The sequence below is a fragment of the Triplophysa rosa genome, linkage group LG17 (genome assembly GCF_024868665.1).
Source record: "Triplophysa rosa linkage group LG17, Trosa_1v2, whole genome shotgun sequence".
NCBI classification, from domain to species: domain Eukaryota; kingdom Metazoa; phylum Chordata; class Actinopteri; order Cypriniformes; family Nemacheilidae; genus Triplophysa; species Triplophysa rosa.
Genome location: NC_079906.1, coordinates 10246257 through 10273818, shown reverse-complemented (window position 1 = coordinate 10273818; position 27562 = coordinate 10246257). Strand labels below are relative to the sequence as shown.

The following is a 27562-nucleotide window of genomic DNA, read 5'->3' as shown; positions in this document are numbered from 1 at the left end:
CATAGTTAGGGGGGTTGAGAGAGAGAGAGAGAGACGTTAAAAAAGATGTGCAAGAAGGAAGCGTTGGGAGGAGGTAGAGGAGGAGTTCAGATTTCTTTCCATCTCCTCAGGCAATAAAAGTAGACAGCAGTAGAGCGTGTTTGTGCCAGCAACCGTAAGTTCCTGTCTGTGCTGTTCCTGCGTGTGACTAGTACAGGGAAATATATAGACGGTGTGAGAGGTGAGTAGTTTGTACGTGTGTGCGAAAGAGAGCGAGAGGGGCTGTGGACCGATAGAGAGAGTCGTGTATCAATGAGTGCATACGAGGGAGAGCAGTATTGCCGAATATGAAGCAGGCTCCTGGACAGCAGCCTGCGCTGTCTCCATCGGGTAGGATGGAGACTAAATCTGTGTTCAGTTTGCATAAAGCCCTGGCTCAGCCTGTGAAGATGTGCATGTTGGATTTCCCCGTCTCCATCCTGGATGATCTGGTAAGATTTATAAGCTTTATGATTTACATGAAACGACTTGGTGTCTGTGTCTGTCTGTATCTGTGCTTGTTTCCTTTTGAAACTGTAGTGCTGAAGTGCTTATCCTTTGGCTCTATTCAGCTGTTTTGTATTCACACTGGCTCAGAGCCATTGGGGAGTTTAACAGCAGTTCTCTATGGAACGGGTCCTCCCCTGTGTCTATGTTAAAAGCATGTTAGTTCTTGCATGTCAGGTTACTACACACCGGTGTCATGGGTTGTATTCACTTCATTAGGTGTGAATGTGGTGGAGTCAATAGTGAGCTTTACTTTGCCATGCATTGTATGCCGCCTGTGGTTATCAGGGCTTTTTTCCGATGGCACAATTTGGACAGAGATGTTTAAGGATGATGTGCAGACTTTTGCTCAGTAACAGGTGTTCTAATGCATCAGCATTATGGTTTATGTTTATGGTTACTTAGTTCTTATTACATATTATATGATCCTTTTCAGTACTGCATTATATCTGGATCAAGTTTTATGACTCATTTCTGGCCTTGTGCAACTATATTGTTTGGAATCTGTTTAAATAACATAAATAAAACTTTTAATTTTGATTTAAAAACTTTGATAAATAATAACGATGTTCACAATTCCAATATTTGGATCATCAATCCAAATATTTTTATGACTGATCTGGCATTTGTGTCAGATTTTCTTGTATCGGTATAACAGACGTTTACTCTCATTTGTAACTGGACAGGGTTTTTGAAATACTGTCTCTTTTGGCTCCGGTTGTGAGAAGAAAGCACTTTTAAATGCCAAGATCTTAGTGTCCAAGTGCCTCTGAATGGTATGGAGCTTCAGAGAATACAGCAGGGTAATAAATTGAGTCACATAATTGCGTTTCTGTGGCAGTCAAGGAAACAAAGTATGTGAGGTGTACATACTTCCCTCTGGCAGTGAAGTTTCTTTATTGCTTGCTTTCTTGTTGATTTTAGTTAGTACTTTGCTATTCTCGTACTCACATTGTCAGACATACTGGATACAGCTGTCTGTCTTTTTCGCAATGGCCTGAGAGTCATCATTATCCTAAACCCACATAGACATCCATTAGCAACTTTAAGAGTCAGTGTCATGAACATCAATATTTATTTGTGTGTGTGATATCCCAGGTAAAAAGTGCACAAAGTACACTTTATTTATGTACACTTCCATAATGTACTTAAAGTGCTCATAATTTTCACACATTAAGTTTGTTATGTGTTAACATTTCATAAATTTCTTTATAAACTAGAAATATATTTTTTGTACTTCTATTCATGCTGTCTGAAAATAGCACAGTTAAGTACACTTAGATCTTATTAAGTTTATCTTTAGAAGTACTAAAACTGCTTTTTGTATATTAAAGCGGAGTTAACACACATACTTCATATCTTAGAAGAGTATTTAGTTTGATCACATTATAAAAAGAAAGATACAGCTGTACAATTATTTCCCTGAACAGTCAAGCTCCTGGAGGCGTGCAGTGGGCGGAACTAAAGCACGAGCACACAATACATCCAGGGGCGTAGCCAGAACTTTTTTTTAGAGGTGGCCAGGTAAGACCCAGTGATTTTATTAGGGTGACCAAAAAATCCTTACAGACAGAAATTCTTTAACTTCTACTGTAATTTACGTCCTAGCGCGCCTCCGTGTGTGTATATCTGCCTGTGTTGTGCACGTCAAAATGAAATAATTTTCTTTTTATTTTATTGGCGGTTGGCAGTAAAATGAAATGACCCATGTCATTTATTATTGCATTAAGTAGGCTGTATTGTTTTAAACAGCATTTGTTTATTAATCTACTTTTAAATATGTTATTCATGAAAGGTAGTATTCTATATAATAAAATATTTTTTATTGTTATTATGTGAGGTAAAATAAGTTTAAATCAAGAATGTTTTGAAATTCACAACATTTCAACACAACTTTTTCTCACGAATTTAAAGGCGGCTGTTGGACTGTTGAAGGTAAACGTCATATTATGCGACTACACATTACTTTACGGAGAGCTTACGAACTACTAGCTACGTTCTGCCTTAAGACCAAATGGTGCAACCGAATAACATACAGATTTAGTTACAAACTAGCTAGTAGTTACTAAGCCTCTAGTGTGGACTTTACGTTCACGTTTAAGAAAGAACTTACGAATGGCTGGTGCAACCCTACCCTGATCCTTCTGCTCGCGATGAACTTCCATGGTACACAGACAGTACACTGTCACGAAGCGGTTAGCAGCTGTTCCGCCATAGCGCTCAGACTGTTTGCGTCAGTGCGTCAGCCTATGACATCATATTAACGCGAGAGTAATGTTCTCGCGTTACTTTCAGTGCATACGCTAAATGATCTGCGCAGCACTCCGTAAACTCCGACACACATCTTAAAACTGCTTTGCACAACAGAGGTGGCCAGATAGGTGGCCATACATCATTCAGGGGTAGCCGTGGCCACCCATGACCACCATGTAACTACGCCCCTGAATACATCATCGCATTATCCCTGCATAACTGTTGATTCACTATAAGTTTGTGTTGTTTACATTATGCACGTACGCACCGATTGCCAACAAAACACGGACATTTGATTCAGTTTCACTTACCGCGTGCGGTTCATGTCAGGCATCTTTTAACATTCATTACTGAAAAGCAGTGAACAAACACAGCTGAACTTCTGTAACCCGATCAAAGCACAATGATGAACGTGCCCTTCCTCTCGCTGGTTGACGTGTGGGCATGCTTTTCTGGGAGAATTGTCCAATAAGGGACTAAGAACCCTTGTTACATAACGGAAATTCATGTTTGAAAAAAACTTTCTGAAACCTGTACGAACTCTGGCGGAGTGTATGGGGCACAGAAATACTATGTCATACGTCCAACTCGATTTTTGACAAGTTGACCATGTTAAGCATGAGAAGCCAGCACATTTAACAGTGTAAAGAACCCAGAATGTATGAAATAGCATTTTATCCCCCCTCCCTTTAAGAACAAAATTAGTGTGTGAAAATAGAGCACTTTAAGTACAGTTAAGTGAATTGTAATGCATTGTTTTCATCTGGTTATTGTATACTCATCTAAGTACCACGTACCAAAACAAAATCTGACCATTTTTTGAGGGGTGGGGATTTGGGGGTCTTAATTTGAAATATACAAATCAGTTTGAATTAAAATTAAAAGTCTAATATGTGAAATAAGTATGAATGTTTTGGTAGAATACTGCTTCGAACACCAGATACTGCAGTTTTGATTTCATGAAGTCATCATTCAGGTTTCACTTTTTGTTATGCTTGCTTCACTTTAATTTCGGTTTTCATGGGACTTTTACAGACAGCCCAGAGCGGGAAGGGCCGTGTTAATACATGCTTATCGGAAAAGCTTCGGCAAACGTTTTGGTCTTCAATGAGCGATAGTTCAAAGGGTTCAGATCGTAGGAGTCATGTCGCTGCGTTCGCTGTGTATTGATACAGCTGGTTGAGTCAACACATGTTGCACAGGGCCAGTGTCGTGGGGTCAGTGAAAGACGGAGGAGATTTTTGTGCTTCATATCTGACACAGGATTAAGGATTTCTTACAATTGATAATACAAGATACTAATTATAAGGGTGATGCGGTGGAAATATAGAATTAATCAGCTTGTTCAACTGGCACGCTGGTGTGGATTGAATTGTGTGTATGTCAATGAAGATATAAACTGTGATTTGACAGGTTTGGAGAGAATAAATCAGGTAAGAACAACTATCTAATATTCTTCACTAAATGACAAGTTTATCTAGTTAGTCTCACCAGTTCTATTAGCTACCACCCTATGACGTAAAACACACATAGTACACAAGTACACCGATAGAGTTATTTTTACTTTATTAATGTGACTTTTATAATTATTTAAGAATGTTAATGTTGTCTAGTCTTTTTGTATATTGAGTGCTATATATGTATTGATATACAGTAATAGTATATAAAGAGTAATATATCTAAAGCAGCTCTACACAAATTATAGTATATTTAACATTTATGATTACAAAGCTTTTTTTACTGTAGTGAACACTAATTTTGGGGATTACAAACATGACAAACATATTACATGAGCACAAGTTCTTTACACATGGAGATATGAAATATATGGTCAGTTTCTTGAAAAATGTGTTCAAATCACATTGGCCCTCATTTATGAAACGAGCGTACGACCAAAACTGGGCGTACGGTCGTTTCCACGCAAAACTTGGCATTTATCAATATGGACGTGAGCGGTTGCTACGATCAAATCTCACGACAGGTCTCAGTTCCTGTACGCAAGTTTTGAGATAGGGTGAAGGTCTGTGAACGCTTTACCCTTTTGATAACTGAAAAGGAATAATGACAAATAAAAAAGATTTTTTTTTCGTTTAGTATAACAAATGTAAAAATAGATTACTATGCGATTTCTTTTTTTCATTACATTAGTAAAGTATTTTTAATTATTTCATTATGTATTATATGATCATTTAATTGTTTGAAATTACAAGGTTACTTAGTTACAAGGTGCTTTGGTGTACAAAACTTTAAGGAAATTTTAGGCTACTTCTAAGATAATTTACGACAATTAAAATGCACAATTAAAAGTCAAACATTTTAAAAACTACAATCAGCCTAATCAATATATTTATATGCAATGGGTTAGTTTACCTATTTGCAAGATGATAGCTTCTTTGATGGACAAATATGCATTCTAATGAAAACAGACAAAACGCATGATTTAATGGTTTTTTTATTTGTGCGATGTTCGATGGGATGGAAGATGCGCACTGGGTCACAGGTTGCCTTGCTTTATGTGGCAGGTTCCAGGCCGGTTTGTGGGGGCTGAAGACCGCTGGTCCTGCCTCTGACAGATCTGAAAGAGAAAAAATAAATGAAGCAAACATAAAACTGTGTGTGCTTGATTTAAGCAGCCTGAAATGCAAGATTAGCAGCATTAGATTTTAAACCTTTATCCTGCTTAGAAACATGCATCTGTCTCCTCCGCAACAGACCATTTTTTCTTCACCTAAATGAAGAAAACTGTCTAAAAACATTTAGCCTACATATAAACATTATTCTATAATTGGCCTTAAAAATGATCAGTAATTTATATCTCGTTTTTACATTAACACATTAATGTAATTTAAAGTTTTTCAAGACTGAAGTCAGATTAATTTTGTTTAAATTTAAATGCATTATACAACCAAAGTAATGTAAAGCAACAACAATACTTTCAGTGTAAATTTATAATAGTGAAACACTATAATAAAATAAAATATTTGCAAACATAAATATCCAATAAAAAATACAAACTTCAGCTGGAGATCGGTTCACTACACCAACGCTGTTGATCGCATGCAGCGATCTCTTTCCAAAACTCTATTTTACTTCCTTTGATTCCGCTTTCCAATTTTAAACTTTAATTTCTAAATCGGAAAAATTCCTCGTTTTGGCCGGATTACGTTTCTCCATGTCGCAAAATCTAGGGGCGACGCGTCTACACCCTGAATTTATATGGGCGTTATATGTAAATTACGACCGATTTCAGCCGATTTATCAAGGTACGATCATTTGTACGATGAGATTGGCGGCATACGAATGTTTGATGAATCACACGTAAACCCTGTCGTAAAACGATTTTTGCGCACGGATCTGCGCTCGTTTCTACGTTAGATTGACAAATGAGGCCCATTATGCCTGGACAGCAAACTACATGTGACAAGTTGTGTGTGTGTGTGTGTGTGTGTGTGTGTGTGTGTGTGTGTGTGCGTGTGCGTGTGCGTGTGCGTGTGCGTGTGCGTGATATGTGAATGGTGTGCGTGCGTGCGTGCGTGGCAATATCCAAAATCCTTGTCCTTGTGGGGACATTTTTTGGTCCCCATGAGGAAACAAGCTTATAAATCATACAGAATTATTTTTTTTCTAATTTTTTTAAAAATCTAAAAGAGCAGACCGTTTTGTGTGATTGTAAGGTTTAGGGGTAGGGACTATGATATACAGTTTGTACAGTATAAAAACCATTGCGTCTATGGAATGTCCCCATAAAACATGGAAACCCAACATGTGTGTGTGTGTAGGTCTGAGTGGATGCCAATGAGTGACAAGTACCTTCCTCCATTCAAGGTTTTGATAAGTCTTTCAGGTACTTTCCACTATCAAGGAAGAGCACACCTTATCCGGTTCTGTGCTATGGCATTCTGTGTTTGGCATAGAGGATGAGAGAGAGAGAGAGAGAGAGAGAGAGAGAGAGAGAGAGGCATATTACATCAAATTCACATTCCCTGAACACATGTTCCAAATTGTAATTCAGAACATGTGTAATATTTAAGCCTGTACACATCATTTGAATACAAAGTAAATAAATAAATGGTTGCATTTAAGTGATTAATTTACGCCGTTGAATTTACGAGTACGCACTTAGGTACAAAAACACTTTGTTTGCACTACATTTGTCCTGAAGTTTGGTACTTTCAAAGTACATCGGTTCATTTTTTCTAGAGGTTTACACAGGCTTGTGAGGGGAGGAGACAGAGTTCAGGGCGAACACACTGGTTCTTAGTGGCCTTGATTCTCAACAGTAGGAGGAATGAAAACCATTCTGTAGCCATGTTTAAGTTCTGAATGGAAAGCAGTGATCACCATCTGATTTGTGTGTGTGTGTCTGGCAAAGAGGACAAAAAAAGACAGGACTGAGCCAAGACTCTCCAGAAGACTGTAAAGCATGCTGGTGCTGTGAGAAAATAACAAGCTGCTATCTATCAATCTCAGCAGAAAGCAGGACAAATAGGTTGTGCAATAGAGTTCCAGCTGAGGCAGAGATAGGGCCTTAATTTACACATACATGTTACAGCAATCTCAAGCTTCTACATATCTCTATTCATAGAACAATGATGATTAAAGTTTTATAATTTAATATTTTATATAATAGTATGAATCTACAGTATATCATATATTTGTATTTTGGTTTAGACAAGGTGGCCTATTGAATGTAGTAAAGTACAACATTGGAATATTTAGCTATGAATTTATTTGAATTCCAACATTGAAACATGAATGCAACACTTGGTCACTCACTGTTTGGATAAGCCGTTTAAAGTCTGAATAAATACAAGCTACTAAGATAAATTAGTTAATGGAACAACTTTAAGCAAGTATTTGTATTTGTCTGCTTTGGCAACAAGATTTATTGAAATGGTGTTCCAAAACCCTAGAGTTCTGACGCATTGAAAACATGCTGCATAATAACTCCATGTGATAGTTCTGCATGGCAGGCAAGCATAACTAACAAGTGTTTCAGTTAAATTAGAGAGGGCCCAGGGTTATTCACATCCAGTGTAGATGTCTGCTTAGTTTGTGCTGCCTTGAATTATATGCCCACAATTAGCAGAAGGGAAAATATTAATTAAAGACTGTGACTTCTGAAAGCTCCTACATAACAAATACAAATATCATTATAAATATATGCAAGTAAAGCTTTTTATTAATTGGAATCAAGTTGTGTGTTTGTTGTCACATGCATTTTGTTTTTAGCGGAGTACTGTATAAAATTAAATTTGTCTATGAAATAAACCACAATGCCCATGAGTGTGTGTGTTTGATTGTATATATGGGTATAATGCAGGATAGATTTTATTTTAAAATAAGGGTGGTTGGATAGTCGTTGTCCGAGTTTCCCCACAGCTGTCTTGTCAGATTTATAAATGATATCATTATTACTGTTGCCTTAGGGAGGATTTTAGTTTGGGAAAACACCACCATCCAAAGCAGGTGCTACAAACAGCTGCTCTTACTCATGGTAAAAATACTCGTCCTGTGGGGGGACAAGGAGTTTTCCATGGTGCTTTGCGTCATTGTTGCAGTTATCCCTGTAAAATAAGTTACTAGTATCGTCCAACAGAGGGCGCCATTAGCTTGTTTTTAAATGAAAGATCGTGACAACCGTTTTCTTTTTTGCGGTAGCTTGAGGCTTGCACACCGACACATATTTTGAGGATTAACAAAATGTTTACCTACATTTTAGGTTATTCATTGTACAGTCGTTGGCACAAAAAGGATGAATGAGAAAGGGGAGTCAACTATATTAACAGGGTAGAGTTGCAGTGAATCCACTTTGGACATCATTTGGTGTTACCTCGTTAAAATACACACAGAAAACAAACGTTGTTGTCATTAGTTACACATACATACATACATGTGTATGTATTTGATACAATTTGCCAGGTCTTATTTATAGCTACAAATACTCAAAGATTAAACTCTAGATGTACACGATGACGTATAGCAAAATTAAGTCACACGATGAATGCAGGTTTATTTATTCCCCCTGTAATTGAAAGCGATTAGAGGGGTATTTTTAGGAGAACACGGCAGCGTTTCCCGAATTTGACATCACGGTTAGTCATGCAGTGGGCGGGGCCGTGAAACGGATTCGTCGATGGGAGGAGGGTTTAATTCGCTTGAGGGGCGGGGCGTAGCGGCTCAGGCAGGGTATTCCCTTCTCTTCTACATCCGAACTGATACAGACAGACAAACGCTCGTTGCTAATAGCAGTCAAATCTCAAGACATGGGCTTCTTTATGAAATAGCAATCGTAATTATAATAGAGAATAATAGCAAACATAAATGACAGTTTTTTAGTAATGGTCTACGTTATGGTGATGCAGTCGGACACTCTAGGTGTCAAACCATCAACCCTGGATGAGCTGTTTGACTCGAGCACATGGAAAATCAAAAATATTTGGGATGGGGTAAAACTGGAGATCGCTGCCGGAGATGGCTGTCCGGTGGTCTTAAATAGTTACACGCATTTGGACCCTGATCTGCCTGTATTGGAGGAGGTAATGCAATGTTTCATTCTGACAGATTCATTCATTAGTATTATTGGCTATTTGGATTATTTATAAAACTCATGATTTTTGTGCTCTCAAATTATGGAACATCTCAAATATTTGGGATGGGGTAAATTAAAGCTAGAGATTGCGGCCGGAGATGGCTGTCCGGTGGTCTTAGTGTATAGATATATTTCTAGGCTGACATGGCATAGGTTTTTGTTGTTTAAAAACAATCTATTCAGTGGGGTACTTTGCCATTTTGTCTATTGAATAGAAAAAAAAAATGCAACCTAAAGTAAAACATTCAAATATGTTTGCTGATCTAGTACTTTGGTTACATATAGGGGCTGATTTCATGTTAACTTTGCATGTAGAATATGTGCTTACATTCTTACATTGCGTTACACGTCATTTGGACATCTACTAAACCAAAACAACCCACTGCACCATCATCATCTTGATCCGGGCATTGGCACATTCTGTTCCTCTCTAGCTTGCTCCCTTTATAGCTTCTCTCTCTCTCTGAAAAGCGCCATGGAAGCAGTTCAATAAGAATCGTGTCTCCTTTCGATATCAAATAAAAGCTCTCGCCATTAGCAACAGACGTGAAAAGAAATGCTGCCGTAGGACATTTATTATGTGAGGATTTTGCTGACCATCTGTTAAATGCAATCAAATGCTACTTTAATGCTGTTGATGTTATTTTAAGAGGTTTACAGGGGCTGGTGTGTTATATCGTCTATGACAGCACAGATATTGTGAGCTGAGAATAGGTTGTTACATCTAAGAATGTCTTATAACAGATGACATTCATCGTTGTCAAATGTGATGAAAGACTTCAGTTATTGATTCCAGTTTGTGAGTTCTCGAACTAACTGATGTCTTATTTGTTTTGGAGGAGAGTAAATTGTTTTATCACCACGGTAGCCACACCTTTTATAGCTGCTGGGTAGTTAGGTTCAACCTGCGAGTTTTATCCATGGTTTGTGAACAACATGTCCTCTTTTATCTTGCATTTCAATGGCAACAGCACATTGTTGTGACTACACAGCAATTCACACCAAAACTTGCTCATGGCACCGCAGCTCTCACACACAAGAAGAAGCTTCCAGTGTGTCACCTGCTGCTAACCTTCACTGGGCTAAATCTAATCTGCTTTCATTACAATATTACAGCTGGGTAAATCCCTCCCATTTCGGCCCAGCACGGTCATCGAATGCCCTTCTCTGCCCTTGTGGTTGGGGTATTTTGTGAGTGAGTGTGTGTGTTGTTTATTTTTCTTCAAGACATTATTTGCCATTCATCAATTTTGGGTATAGTTCGCTTATCTAATCCAAACCTCTACATGTTGCAGGTCAGCAGGTATTATGGGTTGGATGGAAATGGATTTGGTCAATGGCCATAAAACTTTGCTAAAGTAATCAGTTCCCTCTCCGTTCCATTTTCTTTAATGGTATGTTGGTCATAAAATGTGCATTTATCTGTGATTTTAATGTAATTTCAGTCTTGGCAATAGTTCAGTGATGGTTACATCATCCCTGTAGATGTAACCAAATCAACCAGATATAAAAATCCTTGTATAATGGCTCTAATGGTTTTCAGATCAGCTGATCCACAAGTAAAAGCTGCATATTTTCTGTCTCAAAGGATCCCGAAGATCTTTAGTATTGAGGAGCACTTCAGTTTTCCAGCTGTTTGGGGGGGCTCCACATTTTGCTTCTGCATCACAAAATGCCGTTGATCCAATACCATCCATTTATTAACAGTTTTGCGTCACTATGTTTCAAGCGATTGGCAGCTGATGAGGTAGACACCGAACAGGTCACAGAACTGACTTGCACTGTTGTCACTGGGTTGGGGTTATCGCTATAATAATCTTCATTGTCCTGTGTTTGTTAAAATGTTTACAAATTCTGCACGCTTCTTAAAGGGCCTTTGTGTGGTCGATTGAACTCGGAACGTCGTAATGGGACGAGCAGAGCTGAACTCCGTATAATGAGAAGAGCAGACAGGGCTTACATTGACACGTACAGAGAAGCTTTTGTGGTGGGACAAGAGTGGGATAGTGATGAAGGGAAAACATGGATGTGAGAGGCAGGAAAGGCCAAAGGTGCCGAATTAAAGAGGCAGACGAAGAGGGAAGGAATAAATATGTAAGTCTGTGAATTATTTCACTAAGCCATTTAATATACAAATTCTGATTATGTTAAAAATGGAAAAGTAAAAAAAAACTTAAGTTGCAGTTCAAAAACGTATCGGATCTATACCGTACATTTGGTTACACTTAAATCTGTCCTTCTGGAGCTTTACCACAATTCCATCAGAGATGCACTCGGGGGAAAAATCTTTTTCCAAAGCTTATTTTGGAGAATTCCTCCCTGAGCTCTGCTAATCTCGTTCTCGAACTTTGGCACAGCCAAAACGTGGTGAAAGCAACTTTCAGTTATTGCAAAAAAAAACAATACTGATAAAAAGATCATAACATTTACAACACAGCAACGTTTATCTCGTGAAATATAACAGTATGAAAACAACCCAGAAATGAGAAAGGTCAATAGATAATGAAGTTAATAATTAGAGCTCAGTGAGTCTCTTTAATCCATTTCTCATTATGGTAAATGTTGTCAGAATTTCTCAGTTTTAGTCTCATGGTTCACACTGTATGGCATATTTTACTGCTAACGGTCGTATTTTACATTCATAATCTGAACACAATCTGAATAAGTTTAGTTAGTGCAGAGTAAAGGAGGTGGTTGTTAAAAAAAGAAGTTGTTGGAAACTTCCAGGATAATGTGCAGTAAGAGAGGAATCACCTTTTTACCTTTTTTTTCCAACGTGGATTTTCGCAGCAGGAATCTCTGTCACATCACTCTGCCCTGAGGTTTAATGTGCTGTAACTAACTGCGTTAAAAACCTACCGAGCAATGCCAAAATACACAGACTCCAGCTTTGCTCTAAATATCCCATCTCTCTCTAGTTTAATAACTCTTACAGGAGCGTGAAACCAGAGAGAGCATATGAAACATAAACCTAATCCTTGCAGCACAAATAAGTTTTGTTTTGCCTCCTGGCCATTGCTGAGAGAAAAGAGATTTGGTCATTGCTCACAGTGGCTTAGGGAGTGTTCAATTTAGGACATTTATAAATACTGCATTATGTAAGTTAAATAGCATTATTCGCTTTCGGCTGACAAAGCTATTCTTCATACACTTGTAAAGGCATTTAAAAGCAAATATGCAGGTATGCTAAAAAAAGTTATGACACATTACAAAAATATGAAGAGATGTTTTAGGTCTTTTAACGCCAAACTCATTAATGGTTAACAGGAGGACGCCCATCACACACTACAAGTATAGATCGATCACTGCTGTTGTGAATTCCTTACTGTTGACCTCACTCACGTCCTTTGTTTTGTTTAAATGCAGACGCATCACGTCTTGACGGCATTCATACAATGTCAGTTTGATATCAACGTTTATTTTAAACATAGTTTATCTTGTTTTTCTGGATCGTGTGAAAATGTGTACGTCCTTCAATGCAGACACGCGATAGGGCTTGTCCTTGCGCATTGTTGAACTCCGCCCTGGTGTTGACAGGAGGAATTGCGTATTGTTTGTGTGTTGTTTGCAAAGGATGCACCTGTCAAGGAAGCTGTAACACAGAATTCCTTACTTTCTAACCTATGTACATTTCAGCACTCTTTGTTGTACACAGGAAGGCTGTCAGGCTTTGGGTGAGAGGCTGTCAGCGTGAACATAATGTGAAGCAGAGTTTTCAGTTTGTCATAGGCTTTGTGATGTGAATGATCAACCTATAGCATTAAAATCAAAACTTTCAATGATGATAAAACTTCATTAAGCAAATACAAATTTTTGTTTTGTGGTTTTCACATGGCCAAAATCATCATTTTCTTATGTTTCCAGTAAAGTTGGACCTGTAGCCTATACTTAGAATTAAAGGGGTCATATGGCGGAAGTACGTGTTTTTCTGTGTCTTTGGTGTGTTATAAGTTGCCCATGCATGTATTAGACACATAAAATTGCACAAATGAAAGTGTGGGAACAAAAGATGCATTCTATCTAAAAGCGAATGCTCAACCAGACTTGCCTGAAACGCCTCGTGTAACCACACCCCGGCGAATCTACGTAACTTCGTAACATGATTTGACTAAGACCGCCCAAATCTACACGTAGTTAAGGTGGGCGTAATTGTAAATCTCTTTGTATCGCCTGTCAGTACAATTGCTTTGGAACCTGATGTTCCGAATATGGTAAGAGGCGTTACATTTCCGTGAAATGCTTGCAGTATTTGACCAATCACTACGCACTGGTGAACTGGCCAATCATAGCACACCACGCTTTTCAGAGCCATGAGCTTTGTAAAAAATCAGCGCGTTTCAGAGAGGCGGGGCAAAGAGGATATACAAACATGCACGGTATGTGGAAAATACAATGTTTTTTAAACTTTAAATGGTGTATACACATTGCGTTACATCTAAAACAAACAATAATATTCGTTTTAGCCGTGCAATATGACTCCTTTAAAGAAATTATACCCCAAAATGATCATTCTGTCATCATTTACTCACCCTCATGTCATTCTAAACCTGGCTTTCTTTCATCTTAAGAACACAAAAGAAGATATTTTAAAGAAAGTTGGTAACCAAACAACATTGGACCCCATTGATCTGCATTGTATGGACACAAAACCACTCACAAAATGTCTTCTTTTGTGTTTCACAGAAGTCATATACATTTTATTTACAGTACGTATATACTGTACATGTCATATAAGTTTTGAACAACATGAGGGTGAAATGTTGACAGATTTTTTTAGGGGTGGGGATGAACTAACCCTTCAAGTTTATTGTACCCCAATTTTTTCTTGTTTTACTCCTGAATAAATCTAAATCTAAATCTAAATCTAAATCTAAATCTAAATCTAAAGGTTTACTAAAACAGTACTCTATGATTTGTTCTGTGACAACAAGTTCAATTCAGTTCAATTGATTTATATAGCGCTTTTCACAATGTGCATTGTTACAAAGCAGCTTTACAGGAGCAAATAAGAAAAACACAGAAAGGTAAAACACAGCACAGTGCATGGTGTTTATAGACCAAGCAAGATCATTCTAATAAATAATATCGAATAAATAAATAAATGCAGTTTCCCGGTGAGCAAGCCAACACTGCCCTGCAAGTCACTGCTTTAACTCTGAAAATCAACATTGTTTTAATGTTTTAGTGTAATGTGTAGCTGGATGCAGGGTGGTTTTACCCACTGTTTCTGTTTTGAAATGTCACCACCTGTCAGATGTCCCTTACATTCATCTAGCGTCGTGTCAGGTCTGTTTTTACCAGGTCTCTATGTACTGTCACTGCCCACTACTTTCAGTCGGAGTCACAGGGGGTTCCCTGAGTGTGCACTGAGGTGTGGTGTAACTTTGTTTTGTTATTATGTGTCTACTTCCCCGTGTTTTCAGGGTGAATACAGTTTAAAGAGAATTATTTCTCCATTTACAAACGCAGTATTGTTTGTGAGCACCAAAAGGAAATCTTCTCACAAGGCATCTAACCTGTTTTACACGTCTGTGCAACATTTCTACTCCTTTGTCATGCGCTTACACAGAAGCAGAGCTATTTCAGAGAAAGCGTTATATGGCATGGGATGTGTATGTCTGTGTGTTTGTTACCATAGCGACTGCTGGACGGAGTCTTCTGGTTGGTTTATCTGTTTAGGCAGTCGTCTCTGTTTTGTTGAGCATGCACTGACTCACACCCACACACGCATGCACAGGATACACCCTCACACTGGCTCTTTGCCTTAGGCCAAGCTAACTGTCACTTCCCATAGTTCCCTGGGAGTTCCCTTTAGTTTCCATAGTGCAGTACTTCAGTTGGCTGCTTTTATGCAGATGCTGGGCTGCCAGGTTTTTTCAATAAAACATACTGACTGACTTACTTAAACTGTACAGTTAGGATATCAGATTTGGGTGATATTAAATCACAAAAATGTGTTAATTTTTGGTCGGAGAGAGAATTCAGACTGTAAAATGGGTATGTTTTATACCTTATGATAAGAACTGCACTATTTTATTCTACATAAGGATGGGCCCACCTCCATGTTTATCTTAGTTACATCCTCTCATCAGTTGCTAACAAATAATCATGATGGGAGACACAGACACTTCCTTATAGTGTTTCTACATTTTTTTGCGTAGTGCACCACTAGTATATGGCCTAGGACACATTTACGATGTCGGGTTAAGACGTGGGCTGGGTTAACCATGTGACAGTCCCTGATAAAGAGACACTTTTGTGGTCCTGTGTGCTTTGCTTGGTGTTAAGGCTGATTAGTAGGAAAGTCAGCAGCAATCCTGTCTCACCCTTAAAGCCCCTTCTGTACTAGAACTATATGACCTTGTATGACGGTGACCACCCGTCCCGCTTTGCGTTGTACCGCACAGCATTTTCACCCCTTGTCCCGCACGTCGCATATGGAGAAAATGTCCCGCATTTTCATCAATCTATTGGTTTTTAGTTGTCACATTAAGAAACACGTTCTTTAACCCGAAACGCACATGAGACGCTTGTTTCCGCCATTGTTTATTTAACTATTTAACAGTGCTGTGTCAAAGCAGTCCGGTGCTCACCAGTGTCCAATGAGCTCATACAAACGCAACTACTTTTAAAGCCTGACTTTTATACAATGTATGAGAAGAAGGCAGTGATTTCAGTCACCAAGAGGCTGCGACGTCTGTCAGTAGATCGGGTGGCGATCCTCCCATGTCAACTTGCCGGATAAAAACTCACTGAAACATCGTAAACTGTGTGGCTTTGAAACTGTGTTTAGCCTAGGTTGTGGTTAGCGTATTAAAATAAAAATTATTTGCAAATAATGAAATGCATTAATTAAAAGAGAAACTCTTTTTCATTAGTTGTTTGTTTATTATTCTTTTAGTTTTCTCTTTTTGAGATCTTCAAAGTGTACAACATGATGACTCCATGTCTGATCTGTGCTCATAATTTAAAGAGACAGTTAACCTTAAATTGAAATCGCCAATAAAATGGTTTTGTGTTATATAACATTTTATCTATGCCTTAATTATGTTGTAGTCGGAATGAACTAAATAACAAATTATTTTTACGAGCTAAAAGGTAGAAAAAATATATAAAAGCATTTCATTCCGTTATTATATCCCAGTTTCTCGCTACCTTTCAGTGGTGTCCCACATTGTCCCCCACAAACGGATTACCTGTCCCACATTTGGTTTGTTGGGTGGTGGTGACCCTATTGACCACGTTCACCAGACAATACACAGAAACACTTATTTGAATAATAATCAGCGTTCTAAAGAATTCTTGTGATTAAGTGATGACAGAACTTTTTTTGGGTGAACTATAAGCTTTGCAGATTTTTGGATAATGTTTAGTTTTTTGGGGGATATTTAGTTTTAGTAAATTTGCCTTTGATTATGCTCCATTCTGGTATGTTACATTTTTCATTGATGAATCCAATTATCCGGATAAAATCAAGTCTCGCCATGCATTTTTTCTATAGACCACTTTGAAAATCGTAACAATGCTGGTTCAACGCAGGTCTAGAGGAACTTCCTGTATCGGTTTTTTTAACACTGCACAAACGTTTGAACAGAATACAGGACATTTATAATAAAATCAAAATGATCAACAAATATTTAATTATATGTGTAAGATTTAATAAAACAAAATTTTAAAAAAGAATCCAGAAGTGCTGCTGGACCAGTGTTTACATCTTGCGAAGTGGTCTATTGAGTATTCTGTTTGGGACTGAATAGTAAAATACTGTATATCTTAATTATTACATAATCGTTTAGTGAATGTGTGTGTTTTATGTAAAGAAAGAAAAAAGGTTTTTATACAAAAATAAAAACCCACATACTCAATGTTTCTCTATAGAGCTCAGTTCAGGAGATTGGAGAGGAGGTGGAGGAGGGAGCCATCTACACCATCACGCTGCGGAAAGTGCAGCTCCATCAGACAGCCAGTAAAGGGCAGCGATGGCTGGGTGTGGAGACAGATTCTGCCCTCAGTCTCTATGAGACGTGCAAGGGTCGGACCATTAAAGCCGGCACGCTGGAGAAACTGGTGGAGTACATGGTATCCGCGTACAAAGAGAAGGACTATACATACGGGACTATATTCCTTTGCACCTACCGGACTTTTACCACAACCAAACAAGTTCTGGACCTGCTGCTCAACAGGTACATGGGCCGTCAAACACATTTTGAAATTATGTCATAGTGTGAATTTGATCTAAAATACATGCCATCACAGGTATGCCCAATTGCACAATCAACCAGTCTCAAAGGGATCAAAGCTCTCCTCAGAAGACTACACGGAGCTTAAAAAGTAAGCATTGTTGTTCAACCATACGTTTATAAGTCAGCCTTTTTGGGTGTTGACCCTATTTTATGTGCACACCAGCACTGTCTCATCTATCCTGGGTGCTTGGTTGGATCAGTACTCTGAAGATTTCTGGAGCCCGCCGGATCACGGATGCCTGCAAAGCCTCATATCCTACTTGAAGCTCAACTTCTCCGGATCTGATTTGGAGAGACGAGCTTGTAACTTACTCGAGCATTTCCAGCACAGGCAACATTCTGAGGTTGAACTTGAAGGTACAGTTTGATCGATCTTCTGAATCGCTGAATTTTATATCAGACTAAAAGATGTCTTTCCAAGCTGGCATAACTCGCTGTGACAACTTGTCATTGCAGGTGATCTGTGCCCCTTTGCCACACCTGAGGAGAGCAGCTTGGAGGATGAACTGTTTTTTAACTTTACATCCTTCAGTCCTGCTCTGGTTGCTGAGCAGTTAACAGTCGTGGATGCGGTAAGAGATGAATCATCCTGTCATAATGGCTTTCAGTCATTTTTAAATTGTTGAAATAATCTAGTGGTTGAGGATCTTTGCTTAGAGTTAAACATCAGAGGTTATAATAAGGTGCTTTAGTGATTGGTCTTAAATAAGAGTAAACACTAATGTTAACAAAACATCTGGTAACTAACCCAAACTGTTATTATTGTCGTTTCCCAGGAGCTGTTTAAGAGGGTTGTTCCATATCATTGTTTGGGTGGCATATGGTCCCAGCGGGATAAGAAGGGGAAGGAGCACCTGGCACCCACCATCCGGGCCACCGTTGCGCAGTTCAACAATGTGACCAACTGTGTGATTGCCACCTGCTTGGACAACAGGTCCCTCAGACCCTTTCAAAGAGCAAAACGCATCGAACACTGGATAGAAGTGGCCAGGGTGAGAAACCAAACTTCCAATGTGTTTACAGCATACATCACTAACTACATCATAACAGAATCACATTCAATAGCATTCCAATTATTATTGAATTAAAGTTTCTTTGTCTTGGACAGTGTTGTACAAATAAACATACTATTTGTAATCATTATCGTGTTATATTTAGGGCTGTCAAACCATTAATCGCGATTAATCGCATCCAGAATAAAAGTTTGTGTTTACATAATATACTGTATGTCTGTGTACTCTGCATATTTATTTTCCTACATATTTCCTACATATTTAGGAAATATTTAGATGTATTTATTTATATTTACCAATTATTTAAATTATAAAAAAGTTTACTAAAGGGGATGTGCAACGGTGTTTCATGCATTCTGACTTCTTTACAATATTAAACGTGCTGTCTTCTCATGCTTGACATGGTCAACTTGTCAAAAAACGAGTTGGACGTATGACGTAGTATTTCTGTGCTCGATACACTCCCCCAGCGTCATAGGTTTCAGAAAGTTTTTTTCGAACATAAAAATCAGTTTCGTAACAACTTTTCTTAGTCCCTTATTGGGCAATTCTCCCGGAAAAGCACGCCCATGCATCAACTGACGAGCGATAGGAAGACCCGCTTACCATCAAGATTGGCTGCGCTGTGTCGAAATTGGCTGCGCTGTGGGCCTGCAGCTCGTTACTCTAGCGATAGTGAGAGAAGTTGAGGTCTGTTTCACGGCATTTTAGTGATGGATGTTGTATAAACGGTGGATATAACGCTGGATTTGGAGATCGTTTGAAACTGATAGATGTGCTTAAAGATGCCAGACATGAACCACACGCGGTAAGTGAAACTGAGTCATGTCTGTGTTTTGTTGGCAATGGGTGCGCACGTGCTTTAGTTACGCCCACCCCCGAACGCGTCGTATGTTTTCAGAAATAATCGTACAGCTGTCTTTTATAAATGTGATCAAACTAAAGACTCTACGGATATTTGAAGGGTGCGATACTATTCTATAAGTACTCAAGATTAACATGAGATATGCAGAAACTGTCTGAGTTATGGCCACTTTAATTTTTATATTTCATATATTTCTTAAATATATGCATGAATGTGTCATTTTTATCAATACATAATGAGTATGCATAGTACACCAACATATACTGTATAATGTAAACACAAACTTTTATTCTGGATGCGATTAGTTTGACAGCCCTATTTATATTGTATTATAAATGAAGTAATATGCCTGAAAGTAAACCTGAAAATCAAATTTCACTTTATTGCTGTTGTACCTGCTGTTACGTACTGTATATAAGGGGTATAATGTTGTACACTGGAAGTCCACATTTTTTATTTGGACTTTTATTTTATTTTCTTATTTAGATTCCTGTTCATGAATGTTTGTTTGTATGTCTTGAATTCAGAAATGTCGCATCTTGAAGAGCTTCTCCTCTCTGAAAGCCATCCTGTCGGCCTTGCAGTGTAACGCCATCCATAGACTGAGGAGGACCTGGGATGAGGTGTCCAGGTAAAAGCCTGACTACATTATCTGTCTGCAGTAAGCCTGAGCAAGACGACAGAGATACTAGTTTAGTAGTTTTTGTGCTAGCTCATTCACACATTTACCAGTGGTAAAGACGCTTCAAAGTAAAGCTAGACCAGCTAGAAAATGTTGTGAAAGACATGCATGTTATAAAGTGACACATTTGAGATTTGCGTCACAAGTTGCATGCTGTTAAATATAATGTTTGTATTAAATGGAGATGATAACTTGCAAATGTTGTGCCGTTTGCAGAGAAAGCTGTCGGACTTTCCAGGAGCTGTCTGAAATCTTCTCAGATGATAATAATTATTCCCTCAGCAGAGAGCTTCTCATTAAGGTGAGTGAAAAGATTATTGAAGCCCATGCATGTTTTGTGTGGTCGTGCATGCTCATCTCTGCATTAAGATGCATCTGTGTACGTTAGCAGTCATGCTAACCTTGCATTTTTCAAATTTTTAAAGTACACTGTAAAAGCCGCCGATATTTGTTGTCAGTATCCGTTGCTGGCGAAAGACAGGATGTGGTTATATCACACGGTCATGTACAGAAAAGCTTAGTGTCTTACAGCCCCTTTCAGCACTGGTAAAACCATAGCAGCCACAGAGTAAACACAAAACCCTTATTCAGTTTCACAATATCTGCAGCCTGCTGGCTCAACGTTTAGCTCTCTACGGCCTGCTGCGTTTTGTTAAGCACAGCTTCAAATGCTTTATGTTGCGCTTTTTTGCCGGTTGGCATGCTTCGGCTACGTTTGATAGACATTTTTAAAAGAATCCATTAGTGTTGAAAGAACTCCACAGCTTTGAAAAAGTGAACCAGCTCTTACAGGCGAGAGTCTGTGCATTACAAGGATTTTAATTTGGGTTACAGGATTTTTCTTAGAAAAATGGCAGGAATAGCAATATGAAAAAGACACAAATGTTCAATGACTAATTATATTTATTACAATTACTGACTGTATTAAAGTATTTTTTCAGGAAGTAATGTAGTTCATTAGTTTGTCGGCTGTTTAGAGTTGCCAGGCAACTCGGCACAATAATACAGAGTGTACCATCACAGCTCATCCCGTTAGAATTTTCTTCGTTTTTTTATGAAAGTTTTATAAATACATTTTTAACATTCATTCATGACAGCCGATCATAAATAAAATATTGTTTCTTTATGGCAAATTAGGATACATATATGAAACCTATTGAGATCATCTTCAGATAGTTAATAAATAGATAGATACCAATAGATTGGTACATTTATTTTTTAATGTGTGCAACGTATGTGGGTTTAAAATAGCTTAATGTGTTTTGATGTTATCTAGAACAGAAGTCTGTTTCTGTGTGACTTTCCACTAATAAGATTGTTTTTGCATAGTTTAAATTAATATTACGATTTTTATTGGAAATAGATTTTTCCATGACACACAAATGTGTTTTAGAATGTATGAGGGTTTAAAAATAGCTTAATGTTATTTTGATGTTATCTACAATTCTGTTTCTGTGTGGCCTCCCCCGAAAATTGCTAAACTTGACAGAAAGAAACCACACATGATGAAAGATTTCCTTTACGTACGTACAGTCGAGCAAAACATCCTGAGTATGTGTGCTGGTGTGAAGAAAAATGCTTTGTAAAACTCAGCTGGTGCAATTCATTACGAAGGCATTCCTGGGATGATGTCATAAATTTGTGTGGCCAGATAATGGCCCAAAGGGCTTCCCCAGGGTGTTGGCCAGCACTATCTATAAACACCATTCACCCCAACTCTGGTTTCCATTTTGTGTCATGGTGTGTCATGACACCACAATCTTTAAATTCCATTTTGACAGGCTTATCTGCCCTAATGTCATAAGACTGCACAACTTTTACACTGTACTGCGTCAATGCAATGCTCTTTCTATTTAAAATACTTACATTCTAAACTGTCTTTCCGCAGGAGGGCACCTCTAAATCTGCTATCGTTGAGATTAACCACAAAGGAGGCCAGAGGAGACACCATCAGCACAGAGACATGGTATGTACAGACAGAATTGTTATTAAAAAATTCTGTTTAACATATGTAATATGTAAGCAACAGCGCCCTCTTGTGATCGGATTGATTAGATTAGATTCTGCTAAACTTGCCAAGTATAAACATTAAAGCACTTCCATATTTTCCTACAAAACTGTTCGATTTATTTTGTATTGCTCATCTTCTTCCTGCTGTTTAGGGTGTCGTGCAAGGAACTATTCCGTACCTTGGAACGTTTCTGACTGATCTAGTCATGTTGGATACTGCTATGAAAGATCATCTTGAGGTAAGGAGTGAGATGTTTTTCTTATTGTAGATCATTTAAAATAAGCAAAACATTTTAGGGGTTCTCATAATTTATTGTTTTTTTTAGGGTGGGCTGATCAACTTTGAGAAGAGAAGGAAGGTGAGTCCTTGCAACTGTTATAATGCACTAGAGGCCATGCCATTATTGTAAATATATTCACAGATAAACTATTAATTTTACTGTACAATAACAATAAGCAAAGATGTAAAAAAAATTGTCTGTCCAATTAGGAGTTTGAAGTGATCGCTCAGATCAAGTTACTCCAACTGACCTGCAATTACTACAACTTTACCAGAAACCAGCGCTTTACCGATTGGTTCAAGAGAGTGGAGAAACTTACAGAAGCTGAGAGGTAAAAGAAAACCTGAATTTGATAGATATAATCACCTCAGAGGTCTAAAATTATTGAAAATATAACATTTTAAACTTAAATAATTAATAAGCATGGTGGCTTTTCAGCTACTCTATGTCCTGTGAGATAGAACCACCATCTGAGCCCGTATGCAAAACTAAGGGAGGCATCATGAAGCGCATGAGCGAGGAGTCGGGCTACAGCAGCGCGGGCACCTCACGCTCCAAGTCCTTTGAGCAGCCGCGTTTGAGCCGGTTCAAAGACGGCATCAAAGACACGGCCGATTCCATCAGTCTGACATCAGCCGGATCCAGCGCTTCAGATGCAGAAGAGACCATTCTCAGTCTGCTGAACTCCCCAGATTCAGCCAATCAGAGAGTAAGACCTTATAACATCATATGCTGGTTGCAGATTATGTCCCCTTACACAAAGAAAATATATTTTCCTATATATTATCTGTCAATATATTCGATTTTTTAACATATATTTGAAAATATATAGAATAACACACTGATAATATATTACAATATTACAAGATATCGAATAATACATAAGTAATTGCCGCTTTTCATATTAGTGAAAAATATAAGCACTTGGTATCAATAATATGAAAATGTATTATTTAATATATATATATATTTAATATATTGCATTAGATATTTTTTGTATATTTTTGTTTCATAAGGGTCTGGGCTACTTGATTGATTACAGATTTCTAGTTTTTACAGCTTAAAGGCTTGTTTAAATGAACAAATTTCTCAAATGTTGATTTAAATGTGCTGTTGGAAATGTTTAGTTGTTCCTGCATTGTAAACACTTTACAGTCTGTCTGTTTGTTGGTTGTTTATATGTTATACTATATATTAACCTAAGATTCTTTCTCCAGACATCTACACCAACTTTGAAGCACTCAAATGTAACCTCAGATACAGGGGAGCTTACATCTGATTCCTCTTCCAAGGTATTTAAACAGGATATCATATATTTGTATGTACCCATGATGATTATTTTCGAATAACCTCATTCAAAGCCTGCATATGACTCTTTCTTCCGCGGACCACAAAAGAAGATACTATGAAAAATGTCTCAGTGGTTTTTTGTGCATACAGTGAAAGTCGGTGGGGTCCAGTGTCATTTGATACCCACATTCTTCAAAATATCTTCTTTTGTGTTCTGCGAAAGAACATACAACATACATCTGGAATGACCTGAGGATGAATAAATAATGACAAAATTTTCATTTTCGGGTGAACTATCCCTACTAGTAGCCTTTAAAGTTTAAACTCACATCTTTCTGACCTTTTGATTGATTTTACAGCTCTGGGAATCACCCACCACTTCATCTTTGGAGGCGTCAGGAACGTGTTTGGGACTAGAGTTTGGTTCCACCAGCTCCGCCTCCTCTTCTTCATCCTGTGTCTCCACCTCCACTGGGCAGCCGTTCCACTTTCACAAACGCTCCGTCTCTGGTGTTTCTGACTACTCGTCTCTCTCGCTACCGCTGTACAACCAGCAGACGAACGACTGCTGCATCATCAGAGTTAGTCTTGACGAGGACAACGGAAACATGTACAAAAGCATCCTGGTGAGTGAGGAGTGCATTATGGGATATGTGATAAGAGTTTGGAAGTGTATTGAGTACTTGATGTATAGTCTTAAAGGGGTCATATGACACGGCTAAAACGAATATTATCGTTTGTTTTAGATGTAATGCAATGTGTATACACGATTTAAGGTTCAAAAACGCTGTATTTTCCACATACCGTGGATGTTTGTATCTCCTCTTTGCCCCGCCTCTCTGAAACGCTCAGATTTTTTACAAAGCTCATTGCTTTGAAAAGCGAGGTGTGCTATGATTGGCCAGTTCACCAGTGCGTAGTGATTGGTCGAATACTGCAAGCGTGTGACGGAAATGTAACGCCTCTTACCATATTTGGAACATCAGGTTCCAAAGCAATTGTACTGACAGGTACGCCCACCTTACTTGCGTATACATTTGGGCGGTCTTAGTCAAATCATACCACGAACTGACGTAGATTCGCCGGGGTGTGGTTACACGAGGCGTTCAGGCAGGTCTGGGTGAGCATTCGCTTTTAGATAGAATGCATCTTTTGTTCCGACACTTTAATTTTTGCAATTTTACGTGTCTAATACATGCATGGGCAACTTACAACACACCAAAAACACAGAAAAAAACGTATTAGTGCCATATGACCCCTTTAATATAAATGATCATGTATTTCAGGTGACAAGCCAAGATAAAACACCAGGTGTCATTAGGAAAGCCATGGCCAAGCACAACCTGGACAATGAGAAATCGGAAGACTATGAACTACTACAAAGAGTCTCAAAGCTGAAAGGTAATAAAATGCTTTCTTGCATATAGATGACCTAAAAACTAACATGGACTAAAAGATCATGACCTTCATTTTTTTTATTTCACCCCACAGAACTCAAAATCCCTGATAACGGAAACGTTTTCTACGCGATGAACTCAACTGCCAACTATGACTTTGTGCTGAGGAAACGCGGCGTTCCCAAAACCTGCCGATCAAAGAGCTCTGCTAGCCTAACTCTGCCACGCATGAAGCAAAAAGGGTTTAAAATACCCAAGGGCTTTTTCTGAAAGCACGTTCATCTAACTGAGCACCGTTTGGACTTTGGAGATGAGCAAGAGTCACTTTATTAACCCCTCCCACAGTATTATCTGGATCTTGTATCCAGTGGCTTCTGGATTAATGCATTACTGAGCTTGTTTCTTGAAGGAAGCTATCCCTGTGTTTTATGTCTTTACAGACTATGTGACAGACATAGGGCTCCTGTGGATCATGAAAAGTTTGCCTTAAGACACTGTGCGAGAAACAATTTCTAAACCAAATGCGGTTGTTCATGCATGAGCAGACTACATTTGAAAAAAGCAAACACACGTCGGAAGCACTTTAGAACAAACAGTCCTTTACTTAGAGATTTGTGGAAATCTCATGTGATCCTTTTCATTTCAAATGTGGATTTTACATTCGATTCATCTTTGAGCTCAATAGCAAAAATGCTATCACAGTCTGTGGGATCTTATGATCGCTGTTGGTATAGCTACAGTATTACATGTACAGTACAAAATGTGTAAAGTGTACAGTATTTTGTTTGGTTATTCATCCTCTGTTTGTCTGTTTGACTTTTCATCCTAGCTGCTGCTAATTTAGCTTGAGTATGCTTTGTTTTCTTGTAGACGGCACTGAAATGAACCGGTTTCACAGTGATAAGCAACGACAACTTTCCACCAGTGGTGTGTTGAGAAGGCTGACTATGATTATGAGTCCGAAAACAGACACACTGGAAATTAAATTATGTTAAAACCGTGACATTCATCACTATTATTTACTGAAACACTTACAGGTAGACCTATAACTATTTTATCAGGGTCCTAAGAGAGAGGAAGTGCTCATTTGAGCAAGAGAAGCGACTACACTCAGTATCACTGCATTGGATTTGTGCTTGTCAGTGCCCTCTGGTGGTCAGTTCTTTCTGTTACACCTGTCAGGTTACAACAAGATGACAGACTGAAGGATTCTCTATTGACTGCTACTTGACTGCTGGTTGCCTTTATGGCAGTGGTTCTCAAACTAGGGGCCGTGGCCCCCTGGGGGACCCCAAGATGGATCTAGGGGAGGCCACAGATTTTGTGGCATTTTATGAAATATAGAAATTTATCATAGATTTTATGCAATCAAACATCAGAAAAATGACACCACCAACCAAAAGAATTGAGGTTTCAGCATTGTATAACTGAATGTTTTTGGTTTAATTAAAATTCTAAGTTTAAGATTATACGTCTTTATATGGGGGGCCGCAAAGCGATGCACTTAACACAAAGGGGGCCTTACAACGAAAAAGTTTGAGAACCACTGCTTTACGTGTTACAAAGTCACAATTGAGCATGAGGAGATGACATGTCTGAGGTGCAGGGTTTACACTGTTATTTTGGGTTATTAAATAGCTCCAAATAATATTATTAATGTGTATTAATGGATATAAAAGGGAAATATTATGTGACGGGTCTTGTCATCCAAATCAGTTGATTTAGAAAGATGTCGATGCCAAAGCTTTTCCTACATCGTTTTTTTTTTGCTGTTGATTTCGACATGTATTTGCCATACATTACAGAATTCTAAAACTCTACGGGTGGTATTTGCAGTTTGTACCAAACACTGTGAGTGTGGCTTCACCCTACTAAGCCTTTTTTGCATTGTGAACTAAATCCACGAGTGCTTTCTGACCAATTAATTAATTAATTACATTAAGTGGTCTTTATGAAAACAGTAGATTTTCAGAACTGTTTACTCAGTTATATGTGTATGTTTGTTTATATGTGTGTGTACAGGTTTCTATACATTGTGGGTACAAAATGTATAGATAAGTCTTAACCACCTTGTGCCCTCACGATGTAAACTGTTTTTAAACAAACTGAATGATAGTTATTTGAGAATGTAAAAATTAAGGGTTAGTATGTACTAACTATTAGTGTGTGTACTTGTGTGCATGTGACAAGAAATGAAAGAGGAGGTTGGTTATGCGTTCCTGATATTATGCCAGCTATATAACTCAACTGGAACAAAATAGCAATTGTGCTTAATGTATGAAATGGTGCATGGTGAAATTTTATGCCAACAGTGAATCCACTCATATACTTCTAATGCATTTCTCCTTGACCTGCTGTCAGAAAATGACAAAATTAAAATCAAATCTTTCTGCCTGCGGCTTGTTGTGCCA

At 38.3% G+C, this 27562-nt stretch overlaps 1 protein-coding gene across 5 annotated transcripts; it reads left to right on the top strand.

Moving 5' to 3' along the window:
• The first annotated feature begins 67 nt into the window (after positions 1 to 67).
• ralgds (ral guanine nucleotide dissociation stimulator) lies at positions 68 to 27562 on the top strand. 5 transcript variants are annotated; one of them, XM_057356826.1, is made up of 17 exons: positions 68 to 470; positions 17249 to 17553; positions 17627 to 17701; positions 17777 to 17970; positions 18070 to 18185; positions 18390 to 18605; positions 20019 to 20122; positions 20390 to 20474; positions 22062 to 22139; positions 22336 to 22422; positions 22510 to 22542; positions 22674 to 22795; positions 22903 to 23173; positions 23682 to 23756; positions 24114 to 24380; positions 25041 to 25155; positions 25246 to 27562. In XM_057356826.1, exons 1-17 carry the CDS (start codon positions 327 to 329, stop codon positions 25419 to 25421), a joined length of 2463 nt encoding a protein of 820 aa, XP_057212809.1. In that variant the 5' UTR covers positions 68 to 326; the 3' UTR covers positions 25422 to 27562. The 5 variants fall into 5 exon arrangements, with proteins under 5 accessions (XP_057212809.1, XP_057212810.1, XP_057212808.1 ...); XM_057356827.1 differs by lacking the exon at positions 68 to 470 and adding an exon at positions 3870 to 4211; XM_057356825.1 differs by lacking the exon at positions 68 to 470 and adding an exon at positions 8934 to 9317.

Bases quoted from the DNA above. Each gene is read 5' to 3' on its own strand.
- ralgds (XM_057356825.1), top strand. From the start codon at position 9,120: ATGGTCTACGTTATGGTGATGCAGTCGGACACTCTAGGTGTCAAACCA. The intron at 22,423-22,509 runs GTAAGGAGTGAG...TGTTTTTTTTAG, and splicing joins CTATGAAAGATCATCTTGAG to GGTGGGCTGATCAACTTTGA. The intron at 23,174-23,681 runs GTAAGACCTTAT...TTCTTTCTCCAG, and splicing joins CAGATTCAGCCAATCAGAGA to ACATCTACACCAACTTTGAA.